At 42.3% G+C, this 20336-nt stretch overlaps 1 protein-coding gene across 3 annotated transcripts in view; it reads left to right on the top strand.

Annotated features, from left to right (window-relative positions):
- The first annotated feature begins 1152 nt into the window (after positions 1-1152).
- The window catches only part of map4k2 (mitogen-activated protein kinase kinase kinase kinase 2), a 57890-nt gene continuing 38706 nt past the window's right edge, over positions 1153-20336 (top strand). For all 3 annotated transcript variants that reach the window (XM_083937435.1, XM_083937437.1, XM_083937436.1), the window contains exons 1-5: positions 1153-1448; positions 14675-14732; positions 16608-16698; positions 17033-17097; positions 20103-20158. In XM_083937435.1, the coding sequence (XP_083793561.1) occupies positions 1353-1448; positions 14675-14732; positions 16608-16698; positions 17033-17097; positions 20103-20158 (366 nt within the window). In that variant the 5' untranslated portion in view covers positions 1153-1352. The remainder of the gene's footprint in view (positions 1449-14674; positions 14733-16607; positions 16699-17032; positions 17098-20102; positions 20159-20336) is intronic.

Below are 20336 nucleotides of genomic sequence, written 5' to 3' on the forward strand. Positions count from 1 at the left end.
TGAGGTCGGGGACGGTTGTTGTTCTCTGACTTATCTTGGTGAGGTCGGGGACGGTTGTTGTTCTCCGACTTATCTTGGTGAGGTCGGGGACGGTTGTTGTTCTCCGACTTATCTTGGTGAGGTCGGGGACGGTTGTTGTTCTCCGACTTATCTTGGTGAGGTCGGGGACGGTTGTTGTTCTCTGACTTATCTTGGTGAGGTCGGGGACGGTTGTTGTTCTCCGACTTATCTTGGTGAGGTCGGGGACGGTTGTTGTTCTCTGACTTATCTTGGTGAGGTCGGGGACGGTTGTTGTTCTCCGACTTATCTTGGTGAGGTCGGGGACGGTTGTTGTTCTCCGACTTATCTTGGTGAGGTCGGGGACGGTTGTTGTTCTCCGACTTATCTTGGTGAGGTCGGGGACGGTTGTTGTTCTCTGACTTATCTTGGTGAGGTCGGGGACGGTTGTTGTTCTCCGACTTATCTTGGTGAGGTCGGGGACGGTTGTTGTTCTCCGACTTATCTTGGTGAGGTCGGGGACGGTTGTTGTTCTCTGACTTATCTTGGTGAGGTCAGGGACGGTTGTTGTTCTCCGACTTATCTTGGTGAGGTAGGGGACGGTTGAGCTCCCCCGAGTTCGCGAGTTGGAGGTTCCACTTCGACAAGTATTCCAGTGCACTTTTCTGAGTTGGAGGTCCGAAAGTTCCCACCTCCCACGGCACTGGAACCAGCATTATAATGTGGGGGCCCAAACAAACCGTAGCCTAGGGGCCCATGACCACCTTAATCCGCCACTGCACATGGGTGTACTACATGCCGCCCCTGCCCCAGTTAGCCCCCCAGTTAAAACAGTGTGAAACCGCTCCTGATAATGAGTCAGCAGTATGAGACAGGCTCCTCTGTCTATGATAAGAAGTTTGGCATTTCAAGGCAAAATTATGAGCAAAGTCAAAATGAACTATGTAGTTTTGTATCCGGAGTAAAAAAAATGGCGCGAACAGGAGCAAACAGACGAAGGTCGACACTAGTTTCTCTTCAAAGGTAAACTTGAGCGGACATTTTTTACAGTGTGGCGTCGGCGTGTTCGCCCATGCGTGACGTGACTCGAGCAGCCACTCCACTCGGGACTGTCTGACACAGACGCCTGTAGTGACAGTGTGTGTGTGTCTGTGTGTGTGTGTGTGTGTCTGCCAGCCGGAGACGTACGCCAGCAATTAGCCAGCTCCAATTAGTTTTCATTAGCGTCAGCCAGTCAGCTCGAGTGTGTTCGCCCGCCGCCGCCGCCGCTCTCTCCCCGGACAACAGCGGCTGGCATGTGTGAGTAGAAAGCCCGCCAGGCTCACCCAGCACAGCACCCAGAGGGGTCTCCAGTCATGGACAACAGGATAGGGGTGTCATTTCTGGACCCTTTGGATGACTACGAGTTGATTCACCGGATCGGGTGCGGCACCTATGGAGATGTGTTCAAGGTGAGTGAGAACGTTTGCTCGCGTTTTCACCGCAGCAGCAGCAGCCTCAATCTGTGTTAGTTCAACAACACACACACACACACACACACACACACACACACACACACACACACACACACACACACACATTTCACTTCCTGTCATCAGGTGTGTATGTGCAGAAGTCTCTGATTTTACGGATCAAAGACAGTGGTGCAGGATGAGCTGAGTCCTGAGGCAGGAGCTGGTCCAGACTCCTGTTCTCATGGTCATGGTTGGCTCTGAAGGGTTCAATGAGCCTTTCTCCTGCACATCAAAGTAGATCAGGGTCAAAAACAATGTTCACGTTACAAGAAAAAACAACAACTTCAAAGTGTCAAATTCATTTGACATCTTTGGGAAATGGGTAAGTATAAGTGTGTGTGTGTGTGTGTCCGTGTCTGTGTGTGTCCGTGTCTGTGTGTGTGTGTGTGTGTGTGTGTGTGTGTGTGTGTGTGTGTGTGTGTGTGTGTGTGTGTGTGTGTGTGTGTGTGTGTGTGTGTGTGTGTGTGTGTGTGTGTGTGTGTGTGTGTGTGTGTGTGTGTGTGTGTGTGTGTGTGTGTGTGTCATTATGTCACTACAATAAAGCCATTTAACCCTTCCACCCCTAAAGGAACACAGTATCTCTCGTAAACAGGCAGGTATTTGACAAAGCACAGGTCCACGTTGTGAGTGCGGCACGGTGAAGTGGTGTTTAGCACTGTCGCCTCACAGCTAGAGCTAGGGTTCCCGGTTTGAATCCCGACTGGGGCCCTTCTGTGTGGAGTTTGCATGTTGTCCCCGTGTCTGCGTGGGTTTTCTCCGGGTTCTCCGGCTTCCTCCCACAGTCCAAAGACATGCAGGTGTTAGGTTCATTGATGACTCTAATAGGGACAAGCGGTTGAAGATTGATGGATGGACACATTGTTTTTGGAGGGCAGGATGGATAAAAAATCTCCTATTAGAGTGGTATTTTATATTGCGGTATTGATATTTATCATGATATTTCAAATGATGTGGGAAATCAACATATTTTAGTTCATTTCACCTGACAGAAGAGTTAGTTTTTGGCTAATTCCACAGTGGAAATACTTGACCTGCAATTATAAGTCAATTCTTTGATTGACAGTAAAATCATCTACTTTGATAATGCATTTTTTTCCCTAGCGCTTGACCAATATGGGATTTTTGAGGCCAGTACCATACAGATTTTAGAGAGGGAAATCACCAACTACTGGTATGGCGGTTGATATAGTGAACTTTCAAGCTGGAATAAAAATAGCCCCTTTGTGTGTGGATTTATTACCAATGTGACTCTGCAAAGATACTCAGAAGGCTGCACTCTTAGACACTAAGCTTTATTTAAAAATATGAACTATTATTATACATACAATGAATAAATCAGAAAGACTGTGTGAGCCTGAAAAGTCGTCCAGGAGGGAATGTGTAATGTATTCAATTAAGAATCATATGCATTTAAAACGGCTCTACTCCTGAGATCAGGCGTGCTGAACATTTTCATCATGTTCACTATCAGTCAGTTATTAACAATTGAACCACAGAATAGTTAATTAAAATAAAGAGCTTCATGACACCATTTCTAAATCACCCAAGGCATCTTTTTCTGCGTCACATGTTGTGTAAAAATGTTTTTTTACATCGGCACAAAATCAACTCCTCTGCATCTAATGCCAGTTAATATTGTAATGCCGTTGAACCTACAGTAAGTATTTAGCAGGAGACTGTCTCACGTTGTCTCTCATGTCAGGATGCAAACATCCTGTGCTGATAACCCGCCCCGGTGCCTTGTGCATCCTGCAGAAGCAACACAAGAATTGAGATTGTTTCCTTTTTTACACCCCTGATTCCAAACGCGGGGAACTTTATTAGAAAGACAAATGTCCCGTTTTTAAAGGTCCAACCTGTTTCACAGCCTTCTCTGCTCCTTTTCCATGAGAACTAAAGTGTGTTTTCAGTTTATTTTCAGTGGTTTTGCTCATAACAGGCATGCCAAACTGTGCACGTTCTGTTCTGAACGCACGATCAGAAGGACGGCAGCGCCGGAAACTGTTGTGCCTGCATACAGAAGCATAAGTAGTGTGTTAGTAAGGCCTCCAGGAAGGCTGCAGAGCTCCTAGTCATAGATTGAAGAAGTGTGTGAACTCTACTGGAGGGATGAACGGCACATTGTGAAGAGCATAACAGTAGTGAGCCCTTGTGTCCTGTATTTGTTACATTCTCCACTCAGGAGTTTCCTTGCACTTGTCACCATTTGTAAGTGACGCTACTGGGTGATCACACTTTAGCTGTGTCAGAGCTTTCAGAATAAGTTGTGTTTTTTTCAAGAGAATATATATCTGTAGCAGATATTACTCTTGGAGGGGAGGGATTGCAAAGAATTGACCTTACCAGACCTGTGCAGTCTCTGGTCTCTGCTCCAGGCTCCAGGTTATAATAGCTGCTACGAGCTTAGTGCGTCCAGGTGTCAGACTCAAGGGTCAGCGGTTGAGTTGTGGGTAGTGTAGCATTGCCAGGCCAATGAGTATGGTCTGGCTCCCCCTGGGGCTGGTTTCACAAAGATTTGACGTTAGCTTAGCTCTAAATGCTATTTAGATTTTAGATAATTTATCTAAATAACATGGCTCTTAGTCCACAGTGAGCCCGGGGGAAGGCTGGCTAACTTCTTAGGTTTGGAAAAGTTTCAAGTGTCTAGACTTATCAAACTGCAAATTTACGGCCAGAATGCTCTAACACTAATGGTGCGTTCCATTTACCTCAGAAGTCGGAAGTCGGAGCGGGGAATGACCTCAGACCCGAGTTATCAGCGTTTCAGTTACAAAGTCTGAAAAAAGTAGCCAACGGCCAAAAACAGAAGAGGAAACAAGAGGGCTACATCTGCAAAAGTCATTCTCGCGCTTCTGGACAAATATGCGGTCCTTCTTGAAGTTCACATATAATCATGAAAAATGTAAATTACATAATGAAAGCATTTCCATATACCATATATACACAATACTATGTATACAGCTGTCTTATTGTGACAACAAATAGTAAAAAGTGTTATTAAAAGGATTATTACAGGAGCTTCTACATTCTGTTTACAACCGGGGCAGCCATCTTTAAATGTCAACTCGGGGGTTGTGTAGATCGTCCGATTTTCCGAGTCAAAAATCCAACCTCGGGGGTCGTTCCAGTTGAAAGTTCCGACTCGGTGATCAGAAATCCCGACTCCTGAGTACAACTGGAATGCACCATAAAGACAAGTCTGACATGTGTTTGTGAAACTTTGTGAAACCTGCCCCTGTGTCTGTCTGCTGTAAAGTTAAAGGTGTACTCCGTAAGATTTCCATCTATTTAGTTGTCTTTTAAGTTCCTGTCTATCAACGAGTGAGTTAAAACAATGGTGATTGATCATGTGACCCACTAATGAAGGCACTTGTTCCCTTTTTGCTGAGTATTCCAATATCTGTGTATGCGGAGACATTCTCTCTCTAGATGGAAATAAGCCGCCATGTTAGTGACGCTGCTGACAGCGGTTGTTTTGGTTTGGTTGGTTTGTTATGCTGTGTTCACATTTAATAGAAAATCACTTGTAGTAGAAATCGGGCACCTTAAATTCACTGGTTAGAGCAGTCGCCCCATGTAAAGAGGCTGAAGGCTTTACCAGCACTGTGTGCAGATTGAAAAGAGTTTATTATTCTGGTATTGTGACAACCTCAGTCTGCTGTTTGCTGCTGAGCAGGTCGTGTTCATTAAACAGCGGCTAATGAAAATAAAGTTGATTTGAACAATAAGACTGAGCTCAAACAGTAAAGGTGACAATTGCAAAAACAATGGATAAGTATATTTACGGTACATGTGCACCTTTTTAAATTTAGATGAGGCAGCAGTACATACGCAAAGATTTCACCTAAGAACTCACAGTGACTGGATATAGGTAACAGGTAACAGACTGCAGATTCAGAGCTCAGTCAAAATGGCCGTTCGTTCCAGTATGAGCAATATCCAGCTGACTTTGACAGGGGTAGCCTTCTCTGCATTACTGTATCATTTGGAAATATTGCAGCCTGTTTGTCTGCTGTGAATGGGATTACAGGGACAGGCAGACAATAGCACATTATCACTCCCACCCACCGCTGCTGTTGGTGGGTTTGGTGCAACTGGAACTGCAGCAGTCATGGGTGAAACCTTGGACATGTGACTGCGTGGGCTTTCAATGGACTCTCGTCACACTGCTATTATTCTGAGGAAACTCAGCTCAGAGCTCACGTGTGTTGGGATCCTTTTATTAATCCTGATCCATGTCCTCCTGAGGCTCTGACCAGCCACAGCCCGTCCAGACGGACACTGTTTCTGTCTCTGATTTCACTCTGGTGATGTTGGGGCCATTCAAATGGAAGTGTTTTTGTCACACATCACTGTTAGCTGTTATTTAAGCATGAAAAGTAATTGGAAATGCCATACATGAATGTAGAGGAGGAGATCAGCAAGCAAGTATTTCTGCCCTCTCTAGGATTGACCTCTTCATGTTAGTCATAGGTCAGCCATTTGTCAGTCATCTGATATTGGCCTATCACAGAAATATCAGCATCTATCAGTGTTTCTTGATATACGTCGATATGAAAACCTTTTTAACAGAACACATAATGCAGAAAACAATGCTTATGGCGATAAAAAAATGGTATGATTAATAATATTTAAATGGTCAGCAATCAAAGTGAAATTCCCATTTTCAGCAAATATACTCCTCAAATAAGCCATCAAGAAAATTTTTCTCTTTTATCAACTATTAACAGAGATATGCCGGACAGTTGCAAACAGCTGGGCATGGCTAACACTGATTAGCTCAGGGCAGTATGGTGAAGGCATTCAAACGTCTTTTTTAACCACTAATACTGCTGAAAATAACCGCAAACCTCTGCAGCAGCATGAGAAGAGTCCCTACACAGAAAACAAAGCACCAACAACGTAGTTAGAGAACCCAGAGTTTATTAAAAGAGTGTTTTAAAGACTTACCTACTGGCCCCTGTACCAGCTCCTCTCATGGTAAAGTTTATTCAAGTGGATTACCAAAGTCAATCCCAAAGGAAGGAGCCCATTGATGGTTTGTTGAGGAATCTGTGCCTCTTCCAATTTATTGTAGGGAAATGGAAAAAAGGGTCCACCAAACTGCCACAAACCACAACGGCTCATAGACTGTATGGTTCGGCCGACAGACCAAGCGTTGTGAGCAATGTCACTAACATGGCGATGTGTTTACATTTAGCCCGCGAATGTGGCGACAGATACAGATACAGACAGATATTGGAATACTTGGCCAAAAAAGGCAAGTAGAAGTGCTTTCATTAGTGGGTCAGACGATCAATCACCATTGTTTTAACTCATTATTTGATAGTTAGGAACTTTCTAGCTGTTCCGTCTGATATAACACCCTTTCAAAATAAGATTCCTGGGTCCCAACGATCCACGGAAACAAAACAGACACAACGGGCGAACGGGCGAACATGTGAACATTACGATCACCTCTTTCTTCAGTTAGACATACAAAGCTTGGACCCAAAATCACATTTTAAAAGGGCGTTACGTCACGCCTTAACAGCCGGATAGTAGGCCTTTTAACGTGTAAAAAATGGGGCCAGCAAACCGCAAAACATGCTCCCCAAAATAAATGAATTAGTCAGTCAGTTAGAACGGGAACCGGACAACGCTGCACGTGTGTTGGTGCGTTTACTCGCATGTGCAAAGGTGTCCGTTTGACCGGTGAAGCAAATTAAGTTGTTTGACTGCGGGAATAATTTAAAAAACTTTACTTCGGTTACTGTAGTAAACCTTCTTGTTCTTTCATGTCGATTTTTGTTTTTTTATGAAGCTGACATATAACTGCATAGTATTTTCATTACTCAAAATATAGGGTGACCAAAACTGGCGACCAAATCCAAGTTAATGAAAAGTCTAGTCCATCGATGCAAACGCACAACAGGAAGAAACGAGCTCCTCACAGCTGCAAAGAACTGTGGACGGGGTGGTAGGTTTAGGGACATGTTGAAAAACAGAAACACTCTGTAGATTTTGGTGATGTTATGAAATTTTAAATAACTATTTCACTATTGTGGTTTGATTGATGTCTGTTGAAATGCCTTGTATCACTTTTTGTTCAAATAAAATAGTTTAGTACGCCAGTTTCTTGTGTACTTATTGTCAAAACAGTGTACTTTATTTATACATAACTTCCAGTATGTATCAGCATTGGGACACAACTTTTGTCTCTGACCATAAAGCTGCTTTGATCTAGGGCTGGGTGATATGGCCTCTCCCATCCTGATATACTGTAGGGCTTTTCATTTCATATCTTCATATCATGATAGAGCCCATCTTCTGGTGATTCAACAAATAAATACATAGTTTATATGAAATAAGCACATGGTAAATCTTATCTTGTATACTTGTCTTTGAATTCATTACTTGACCTTGAGCGTACATTAGCTAACATTAGCCGTCATTATCTACTGATCATACCAGACCCAGTAGGGCTGTAGCAACAAAACCTCTGAGTGTGTTAACTTGGGTAAAGGTGCCTTTTATTGCTTGGGAAAACAACTTTTCATTATTTAAGATGAACAGTTGTTTCTTATTTCAAAAAAGTCACATTCTTACCTAAATGAGTGCAAAATAACAAGCAAAAGACTACGTTTTGCTTTTTTTCTTGCCTCAACAACCAGTTTTAAGTTGCTCTGTTCCGTTTGTTTCAGAGGCCATTCATGCCCCATGCTTTAGATCTGTATTCAGTGAAATAGGATACTCTAATTGTGAAGAAATTACATTTTGGCCTAAGACTGTATCATTTCAAGCTCAGCCATTTGGGTGCCTGATCAAAGTGCAGTGAAGCTTCCGCTCTAAATGTGTATGTAAGCCCAAACTGCTGTTATTTCAAGCGTGGCAATGTAAAATCATCTCACAGACGTTACTATCACTGTAGTCACAGGAAGCTGTGTGGTAGAACAGGAAAGAAAACAGGAAGTGACTGCAGCCAAGCCACAGGTTGTGTTGAGGCGACCTGCTTATCCCATTGGTGGCTGCCTTAGTTGTTGTGGATGCCCAGAGTGAAAAGCGGTCCATCTGACGTCAGTGCAGTCGCTGAATGGAGATGACTGATGTTCCCAGGAAGAATGGAGGAAGTTGAAAACACATTATAGCTGCTTAGAAACAACATCCACCCCCATCCTCTGATGAGGGTCACAGTCCCCCTGACTGGGTGAACTGGTAAGGATTGCTACTGGGCTACTTGGACTTTCAGTCATGTTTGAGCTTAGTACTGAATGCATCTGGGTATCTGGTAGTTGTATTCCATAAGAATTGAGATACGTTGTTTGTAGCGGCCTCTGTGGCAGTAAGATGTAACTGCAGGCTACCCTATTCTTTCAGAGCCTCCATCTTGTCACGTTGACAGTCACTATGTCTGTTTCTTGTTGTTGCTTTGTTGTAATCTTTATTGAAACACATTAGCCTCTCTACTTCCGGTCTTTTACTCTTTATGTTCCCCTCTTAAATCCACACACACACATGTTCTTATTACACTTCTGTACTTACTACAAGCTTGACTCAGAAGTTGAGGTTCCCGATTTCTGATTACAAGTGAAGGCCGCATTAACGTTAGTGACGATCTGGGTCGGCAGACCAACCTCTGTCAGCAGCGTCACTAACATGGCGGCTTATTTACCTCCAGCCCACGAATGTCGCATCAGACACTCAGATGGTAATACTCTACAAAAGGCAAGTAGAAGTGCTTTCATTAGTGGGTCATATGATCAGTCACCGTTGTTTGAATTCACTATTTGATAGATAAGAACTTTAAAAGACAATTGAACAAATGAAAATCTTGCGGATTACAACTTAAACTAAGCATTTCCTCAGATACTCTCTAACTGTGCATTACATTTACACCTCGGGTCATGGAAGTGGAGTAAATGTGGACCGACTGCAACATTTAAATGCTCAATTTGATTTATAATAATGCATTGTGCAGTCAATATTCACCTGGGCACATTGTTGTGATGTTGATAGCTTGGTTGCTTCTTCTCAGTGGCAAATGAAAAGTTCGATGTGATTTATGTACCACTGTGTTGGATTTGAGTATTTTTGTGACGACAGTGTTGGCTGGAGGCATTGGCCCTCATTTATCAAACGAACGTACGGCAGAAAAACGTGCGTACAACCATTTCCAGGCAAACTTCGGCATTTATCAATTTGGACGTGAGCGGGAGCTACGATCAAATCTCACGTCTGGTCTGAGGTCATGTACGCACATTTCAGCCTGTGGGTTTGCGGTGCAGCACAGCAAAATCTCGCTGAAAGTAATGAACAAACCTCAGCTGTCATTAAGCATAAGCAGTCACATATTAAGAACAGATCAAAACGGATTCTTAAAACGAATAAAATAAAAAAAAAATTGTGGTTGGAGCGATTTATTGTACTCACGTGCGTCTGAAGGCACCATCCATGAATGATTACGCATTCATCAATCGCCAAAACTACCACTCGATAAATGTACAAGTGATTTGTGACGCCAAGCTGTCGCTTTTAAACGTGGCGGTCTGGTCTAAACCAGTATGTCTACAAGAGAAAAAGTGACGGTGTGTACATCATTAACCTTGTACACACGATTCTTTTATATTTCAAAACAGCCCCCCGCGACAGCCCCCCGCGACCCCGACATTGAATTAATGAATGAATGTGTTGGCGCACGGCTGCAGCAAGACGCACTGCAGAGCCAAAGTCATCTCCTCGGTTCGTGGCTACCCTCGATAAATTGCATTAAATCAAACAAGGTATCAGATGATTAACATCTTGGTATGGTTCTAGGTGACAAAGGTATCCTCTTACGGAATACCTAATAACCCCGCTGGTTACTTACAGTCTTACAAAACAACACCTTTTGTATGTTCTGTGGAAATAAACTGCAGCCATAATTACAAAATGAATGAAATGGATCTTTTGAGCAAGTTGAATGTGTTTGACTTAGGGTTTCCTAAATATAATCCCAGTTTTTCTTGCAATTAATACGTTCAAAAGTGTGTGTTTTAATGTGGTTACCTGTTTTAATGTGGTTACCTGTATATAAACTACTACTTTCTGATCCAGAATATCACCTATAATGCGAGGGGGTGCATTTCACGGCAGGGGTGCTGAATATGGCACGACACCTGTCCAACAGTGCGCACACACGCACACGGGTCTCAGTGGAGCGCTGCTTCGGGTTGACTGCCTCCGTTATTCTTTTCCATACAGCGTGTTTATGGGACCCTTTTATACCACTCTTAAGACAAAAAGCACATCTTTATTTTGCTCCATCTCAGATGTCAGGATGCCGATCTGTGTGTCGGAAAAGTTTCTTTTCGTACCAGTGTTTCGTCTCTCCGTGTTTGACCTCAGTGGGCGAGGCCTCCGAACCAGGAATATTTAAGGGCGTAACATGTTAATGACGATCGAATTCAGCCTCCGCATTTATCAAGACCCGCTCATTCGTACGCTGAGATTGGTCAGATACGAATGTTTCATAAATCACACGTGGGTCCTATCATACGACCAATTCTGCGCTCAGATCTGCGCCCGTTTTCACGCAAGATTGATAAATGAGGCCCATTGTGTTTGGGCTCTCTGTCCCTCTGTCCCATTCTTGTAAATGCGATATCTCAGGGATCCCTTTAGGGATTACTTTCAAATTTGGAAAAAACGTCCACTTGGACTCAAGGGTGAACTGATTAGATTTTGGAGGCCAAGGTCACGGTGACCTCACAAAACGTATTTTTGTCCATAATTCAATAATTTTTACCCTAATTATGAACAAAAGAATGATGAAGTGATGACATTTTATTTACAAAATGTCAAAGGTCAACTTCACTGTGACATCATAATGTTTCTGTCCAGTATTCTTTGTGGAGACATTCAGTGATGTATCTTTTTGCGTTGCTTTTCTAATGAGGGTGATTAGTCAGTCTGTCAGCAGGACTGTCCATTTAACTCTTCAGCACCATATGTCTCAATAGAATACACGCCAGATTGCCAGTAGATGTGCTGTGGATCATCAGGGATCCAGGCGGATGGTTTCCAATGTGTTTGTTGAATCCAAAAACGAGCTAGTTTTATCACACGGTCACACAGGAATACGTCTGGAGCAAGTGATACTGCATCAGTCTCACTCCTTGACTCACCTGGGGTTTGTCTGGGACAGCCAGTAGAAAAGAGTCCTCTGTGCCAATACTGTTTGTATTGATTCCTGTGGTGTTGTGAATCAATACAAGGTTAAAGCCAAGGTGAGACAGCAGGTTGAGCTAATTATGAGTCTTCATCATCAAGATAGCATAATGAGCACTTGGATATACGCCCAGGGATTATTATCTTGATGGAGCAGGCAGGTGGCGGAGTTCTAACTTCATACTTCACACTATTTTGGGAAATTTTGTATGTGGCAGATCGAACAATAGTTGACTTCAATGAAAGAATATTTTCCACCCTAAATGTCTCAGACGTCTTGAGATTTGCTCAAACAAGTGTGCCACAACCCTCGTGACAGCATAGATGTGTTGCTTGTTTCTTTGAACTTGATGAATGCCATCTGGATATGGGTGAGTATGTTAGTGTACCTGCAAAACGAGAAAGTTTGTCTGTACTTGGTCACAAACATTCTCATTTAATAGCTTAACAGTACACTAAAATGTTTTACAATGCAAGAAATAGGCAGTACAGTAACAGAATCTTGATTCAGCACTGCCTCGTTTCACACGATGCATTTGCACAGCAGTAACTTCAAAATGGTTTTCCACAGTTAAGGGAATAGTCGCATTATTGGATACATGAAAGGGGTTGAATGGGAAAATGACGGAGTAACTCAACCTCCGGTACAGTAGGTGGTGCTCCGCCAACATACAGCTGGTCGGACTAAGGCTTTTTCTTGCAGTCGACCTTTGTCAATATCACCACAACTGGGGGGGGGGACTATTGACAGAAATGGGTCTTATTTGGGCCGGCCGGTGGCACAGTGGTTAGAGCAGTCGCCCCATGTTAAGAGGCTGAAGACTTCGCTGAATGTCTCCCCCTCTCTCTCTCACCCCATTTCCTGTCTGTCCTATAAATAAAGGCTTGGAAACTGACAAAAAATAATCTTTAAAAAAAAGAAAAAAGAAATTGGTCTTATTGGTAGTTATGTTAGTTGCCATTATGAAGTCCCCCCTCGGTTTAAAGGTAATGTTTGTGTTGTTGTTATTTTTTCATGTTGTTTTGGCCCTGTTGCTTCCTGATTTATTCTATTTCCGGGTCAAAAGCACTTCTAACTCATGGAGCATGCGCAGACATGTAACCCGATATTAATCCGGGAATGCCGTTTACATGCACAAATAAACGGGTACTGAAGGAGTTCTCTACGTCTGTTAACGAGAGTATGAGAACTCTGATTTTACCACGGGTACGGTGTTTACATGGTGTTTGAGAAACCGGAGTACGCCCTTAACCCGAGTATAATCAGGTTTTTAAACTGCATGTAAACGCACTGACAGATGGATTGAAATTCACAAGCAGTCATTGATCATTGATGATTATATTCAGGATATGGTGTTTACATGAGCACAGAGAAATGGGGTTATATGATAAATACCAGTGAGCGAGTTACTGATTACTGCATTCTATTTGTGCTAAATGTGCTGCATTTACAGAAACAAACCAGCGTACGGGTATAGTGACAATTTCAGGAAATATGAAAAACATTTTTCATAGAAACGTACTCACTTCAGCTTTAAGCAAGAGTATGTTTATGAATGAGAGAGCAATTGTGAGTAAATGCATGTTTGTAACAGTTTTAATGATATAAGACTGTGTTTTGCTCCATTATTACCAAAATAGCACTCTGAGTGTAAAGATTAGTAGCCAGCAGCTCTCCTAAATGATCAACAGAATATGTGTTCCATATTAAAGGACATATCAGGTATTTTGGCAACCACTTAACCAAGTAACTGATACCAACACTTTGAAAAAAACATGTTGAACTCAATGACTGTGCTCCTTACAGCCTAGATGAAAGTCTTGTAATCTAATCGAATAATAACTGCATATGGGTTTTTGGTTCTTGTATGGTGTTATCTAACATGTCTTCTGAGGGTAAGGCTGTGTAAACTTATGCAGAGCCATTTTGCACTTCTGTGCAAAACAATGTGCCTCGTCTGGGGCATAGAGCAGCTTGATACCAGCTGTGTGAAGGCACAACATTTCAGAACCACAATAGTGCAGTCCACACACAGCAGGGGTACGCATATGATGCACATTACACTCACTCACAGACACACACACACAGACACACACACACACACACACACACACACACACACACACACACACACACACACACACACACACACACACACACACACACACACACACACACACACACAATCTGCTCTGTGGGTTGACTGCAGATGTCATGAGCCAAGGGGCTAGCTAAAGTATTACCTCGACTGACTTGAGAAAAAGAGGTGAATTTTAGAAATATGATGCCTGATGTCATTCGGCATTGGGCTACATTCTTTTTGCCAAAGCCAACACCTGTCTATATTAGCACCCTGCTTTAGGTGACACCTAACCACAGTGTTTTGCTGCACAAAATAATCATGTATTCCCCTGGCCACTGAGCAGAAAGTAGCATTTTGGACCGATGTAATAAAAAAGTAAATAAAAGTTCACTGCTTGTGAATGAGGAAGCAGTTTGGGTCTGGAGTTGGTGCTTTAATGTGTGTCCCCATGTGTGCAGTCTGACTGCAGATACACTTCATACGTATGTTAATGCAGGGTGTAAATGAAACGATCTTAGTCCTTGTTCATCAGCAGTCTAAGGTAAAGTCAATTACCTGGGGGTTCCATGAGAAATTCCTCTGGTCAATTTGAACCATGTTTGATTGCGGCAATATATCAGGATGTTCTCCAAATACAAGACCCCATGCTGTGTCACACTACCTGTGAACTTACGAACTAACGGTTACAAGGAACTTTTGTGTATGATTGTGATTCAACTATCCTGTTATTTGAGTGAGACCCAGTCCTTCTGTGCACAGTTCTGTGTATTTCTACGTACAAAAAGTATGTTTCTAGCTCTTTACTCACTTTAAAACCTGTGAGAAACTATTTAAAAAGCGGGGTATAATACATATGATTATATTTATTTATCGTCTGTTTTCCATGTCTTTCAGGCTCGGAAAATTACGACATCTGAGCTGGCAGCTATCAAGATTGTCAAACTGGACCCTGGTATGTTACACGACACAACATGCTCACCAGGAAGTGCTCCTGACTTTGAAGCCAGTTGGACTTAATACATCCATGCGGCAGGACAACACATTTACGTGAAAGAATAGGTTCCTATTTTTACAAGTTATCTTAAAACATTGCTGACCTGCTCATATGTACATTCAAAGAGATACTGGTAATCAGTTTGCCTGTCCAAGCTGTCTGCATCCTGCATAGATTCAAAAACATTAGAAAAGCTAAAGATATATAAACCAACTTTACCACCCACTCACTTCCAACTGATTTCTCTTGTACGGCGTGATGACACCTTTTTACCTTTTTCACCCTTTTTGTACGGTTTCGAAATTCACCAGTTTGGTATTTACTAACATATTTTATGACATAGAACCAAATGTTAAAAGATATAATTCGTAAGAACTATTTCATTAGCTGTTAAGTTCCTATTTATCAAAGAGTGACTTAAAGTGTAATTCCGGCGCAAAATCATCCCATTTTCTTTGGACTTACATTCATCAAATAAGCCATCAAGACAGTTTTTTTCTTTCATCAACTATTACCGGAGAAATCCCAGAGAGTGGCTTACAGCTGAACATGGCTAACACTGATTAGCTCGGGGCAGTATGTTGAAGGCATTCAAACGTCTTTTTTAACCACTAATACTGCTGAAAATAACAGCAAACCTCTGCAGCAGCATGAGAAGAAGAGTCCCTACACATAAAACAAAGCACCAACAACGTAGTTAGTGAACCCAGAGTTTATTAAAAGAGTGTTCTAAAGACTACTGGCCCCTGTACCAGCTCCTCTCATAGTAAAGTCCATTCAAGTGGATTACCAAAGTCAATCCCAAAGGAAGGAGCCCATTGGTGCACACAGACTCACTCTTACCATGCTACTGCAGTGGTTAAATAATATGTTTTAATGCCTTAAACGTTAATGTGTCCCTGTTAATAGTTGTTACATGAAAAAAAACAGTCTTGATGGCTTATTTGATGTATATAAATGCAGAAAAAGACCATGGGATGATTTTGCATGCAAATACACTGCCACTGCGCCAGTCTGCAGCCATTGGTCTGCAGCCATTGGTCTACCAGTGGAGCTCGTCACTGTCGGTTATGCTGCGTTTACTTGTACTTGGAAATCGGGAACTTCCAACCTCTGACAAGTACAAGTGCAATGAAAGGGAACGTTCAAGTTTGAATTCCAGTTACATCTATCCGCCAAATTGGCTGCTAGAAACAGCTATCTCAATTCGTACGGATTACAACTTTAAGCCTGTGTTGACCCCAGACCTTATTTAAGACATCTAACGAAAAAAACACTTTTAAATAAAACCTGACCTCGAGACCAGGGAACTGGCAGTGCAAAAATGCTGACTCATGTCAGGGTTTTAGGACTCATTCCTGCAGCGCTCTTTTCTGTGCAACATTCAAAATGTTGTTTGAATCTAATTCTGAGGTTCCAGCAGTTTAAAGTCAATTCAGGTTTTATGAGCAAATTTTGTAATAAACATGCTGCAACTGTCAAAGATACTCAATAAGTTTTGGCTGAATGTGGGAAGTTTCTGGATTTGGATATGGATATGCTTGTATTGTATTTTCAAACTCCACAATCAGTAGTTTCATAGTCTTAATGGTGCTCATTAGCAGCCAGGTGTCATAACACTCAGATACACTTATATACACACACACAAATATATATATATATATATATATATATATATATATGTGTGTGTGTGTATATATACACATATTTCAGTCTCACACCAGATCTCCCGTTAGTCTAAGCCCACAGTTGACTGGTCTATAATCGTCCCTGTAGCTGTAGAAGCTGAGTGCACTAACACCAGTCTGTTCGCCAAACTGTCTGTCTGTTCAGGTGATGACATCACGTCCATCCAGCAGGAGATCACCATGATGAAGGAGTGCAAGCACAAAAACATCGTGGCCTACTTCGGCAGCTACCACAGGTGTTGTATGTTTCCAGCCTGTCACTGCACATGTGGGGGATTCCTGGGATTGTTGGTGGACTGAAATCTGTGGAATTTGACTTTTCTTTTCCCCACACTGCTGCTGGATTCCTCTCCCACTCTTTCTAGTGCTCAGTTAGATTTTTGGCGCAGCAGCTCGTGAATGATACTGCGTGTATTTGTGGGCGTTAGTTTCAGAATGTTAGGGAGTGTCTTCTTGTTAGTGTTTCCTTTTGATACTGAATTCTTCAATGTTGTCTTTCACAATCCCTGTTAAACTGGAGAATAAGCACAGCTCATGTCAATCCGATAAAAGTTGTGCGTCTCTCTCCAGGAACACCAAGCTGTGGATCTGCATGGAGTACTGCGGTGGGGGGTCACTTCAGGATATTTACCATGGTATAAATACAAATGATTAACAATTCTGAATGTAGGCCGTTATAACCCTTTATTGCTAGTGTTAATGTGGTTCTTTGGTTTCTTACCCAGAGCAAGGTGAAAAAGATCCATATCAATTTAGCACCTGCGTGTCCAGCACAGAGCTCTTAGATATAAACATGTAGATGTCTCATCTGGGACAGATCTCAGGACAGTGTTCAGACATGTTCTGACCAAAGACTGTATGTAAAGACTCACAAAAGAAATGCCAAAACTAAGCAACACAGAATAACATTTCACGGATGAGAAGTTGTTGTCTCAAGCTTTTACTGTTACTAACGTTCTAAATTAATATTTTTTTGACGGGTTTGACAATGACTTTCTGTCATATTCTTTTTCCCTTTGGATCAGCCAATAGCGTTGCTGGTTGCCAGGGTTGTCTCTTGCTGCTACTGAAACAAGGAATCATTTTGAGTTGAGAGCTAGCTAATGGATTACACAGCACTCACAGAAAGATTTCAGTTGAAGACTGGCGTTAAATGCTGTTATAAATGAATAGATGAGTCAAAATTAGTGGTTACCTTGTATGAGTCATCACTGACATGGAGCAGGCTGATCGCAGGAGACACTCGGCAACGAACCTGGCAACCTGACTGCTGAAATTTATTTTTTGTTGTTGCAACGACCTTAAGATACTAAATTGCGGTGTTCTGCTCATTCTCCCATATTAACCTTTACTTATGTGGTGTAACTACAAACCGGATTCCAAAAAAGTTGGGACACTATACAAATCGTGAATAAAAACTGAATGCAATGATGTGGAGGTGCCAACTTCTAATATTTTATTCAGAATAGAACATAAATCACTGAACAAAAGTTTAAACTGGGAAAATGTATCATTTTAAGGGAAAAATATGTTGATTCAAAATTTCATGGTGTCAACAAATCCCAAAAAAGTTGGGACAAGGCCATTTTCACCACTGTGTGGCATCTCCCCTTCTTCTTACAACACTCAACAGACGTCTGGGGACTGAGGAGACCAGTTTCTCAAGTTTAGAAATAGGAATGCTCTCCCATTCTTGTCTAATACAGGCCTCTAACTGATCAATCGTCTTGGGCCTCCTTTGTCGCACCTTCCTCTTTATGATGCGCCAAATGTTCTCTATAGGTGAAAGATCTGGACTGCAGACTGGCCATTTCAGTACCCGGATCCTTCTCCTACGCAGCCATGATGTTGTGATTGATGCAGAATGTGGTCTGGCATTATCTTGTTGAAAAATGCAGGGTCTTCCCTGAAAGAGATTACGTCTGGATGGGAGCATATGTTGTTCTAGAACCTGAATATATTTTTCTGCATTGATGGTGCCTTTCCAGACATGCAAGCTGCCCATGCCACACGCACTCATGCAACCCCATACCATCAGAGATGCAGGCTTCTGAACTGAGCGTTGATAACAACTTGGGTTGTCCTTGTCCTCTTTGGTCCGGATGACATGGCGTCCCACATTTCCAAAAAGAACTTCAAATCGTGACTCGTCTGACCACAGAACAGTCTTCCATTTTGCCACACTCCATTTTAAATGATCCCTGGCCCATTTAAAACGCCTGAGCTTGTGGATCTTGCTTAGAAATGGCTTCTTCTTTGCACTGTAGAGTTTCAGCTGGCAACGGCGGATGGCACGGTGGATTGTGTTCACTGACAATGGTTTCTGGAAGTATTCCTGAGCCCATTCTGTGATTTCCTTTACAGTAGCATTCCTGTTTGTGGTGCAGTGTCGTTTAAGGGCCCGGAGATCACGGGCATCCAGTATTGGTTTACGGCCTTGACCCTTACGCACAGAGATTGTTCCAGATTCTCTGAATCTTCGGATGATATTATGAACAGTTGATGATGATAACTGCAAAGTCTTTGCAATTTTTCGCTGGGTAACACCTTTCTGATATTGCTCCACTATCTTTCTGCGCAACATTGTGGGAATTGGTGATCCTCTACCCATCTTGGCTTCTGAGAGACACTGCCACTCTGAGAAGCTCTTTTTATACCCAATCATGTTGCCAATTGACCTAATTGGTGTTAATTGGTCTTCCAGCTCTTCGTTATGCTCAAATTGACTTTTTCCAGCCTCTTATTGCTACTTGTCCCAACTTTTTTGGGATTTGTTGACACCGTGAAATTTTGAATCAACATATTTTTCCTTTAAAATTATACATTTACTCGGATTAAACTTTTGATCTGTCATCTACGTTCTATTCTGAATAAAATATTGACATTTGCCATCTCCACATCATTGCATTCAGTTTTTATTCACAATTTGTGTAGTGTCCCAACTTTTTTGGAATCCGGTTTGTACAATGGGGGTAAATATCTTGGATTAACGTGTGAGGGCTTTCGATCTGGATTAACCGAACGTTTTCCAACATGCCCAGGACATGGTTAGCCTAGCTTAGCACAAACACTGGAAGCCTAGTTCTGTCAACGAAAACAGGAAGGAAACTCCGTTACTCTTCCATGGTTGGAGCATTTGCATGTCTTGTAGTCACACAATCTAAACGGAAAATGCCAGTAAGCATAAATGATTTATTTTTATTAGCAGCATTATTATATAGTGTATCATCCTGGGGTAGGGGGGAAATGCTCTGGCTTGTTTGTATTTCTTTGAAAACCAATCCCAACCATTATTGGACGGGGTGGATGGTGTCCTTCCAAAATAGACAGCGCCTGATAGAGGGCCTGATGTTGGACTTTATCCTTGCACTGTACACCTGGTAAGGCAGACAGTTTAAGGCTAAACATGTGCTGGACTATCTCTTGGTGCAAATTGACCTTCTCATCTGCCTCTGGGTAAGACAGCAGACATGTTTCCCAAAATATCTTTAATCACCACGTTCATTTTGAGACATGTAGTAGTATAATTACATTAAGGAGATGTGGAAGTAGGCGCAATGATCTCTGATAAGCCAGTTGGACTTTTTTTAGAAATGTACCTGCCGGCTGTATGAGCTATTAATCAAAGTGTTCTTCTCAGTGACGGGCCCATTAAAGGAGAAACAGATAGCCTACGTGTGCAGAGAAACCCTCCAGGTAAGGCTCTGTGTGTGAACGGCAGCTTGTTGCTGTTGCATTGTGAAACCTCTAAAGATACTCTGCTGACACAGTGACTCATGTGTTTTTCCCAGCCACAGGAGATAAATAGTATTTAAACTCTCCAGACCACTAAATATACTGTAGAGGCAAACGTTGCTGCAGCACAACAGTCAGC

Source organism: Echiichthys vipera, assembly GCF_963691815.1.
Source record: "Echiichthys vipera genome assembly, chromosome: 22".
Classification (NCBI taxonomy): domain Eukaryota; kingdom Metazoa; phylum Chordata; class Actinopteri; order Perciformes; family Trachinidae; genus Echiichthys; species Echiichthys vipera.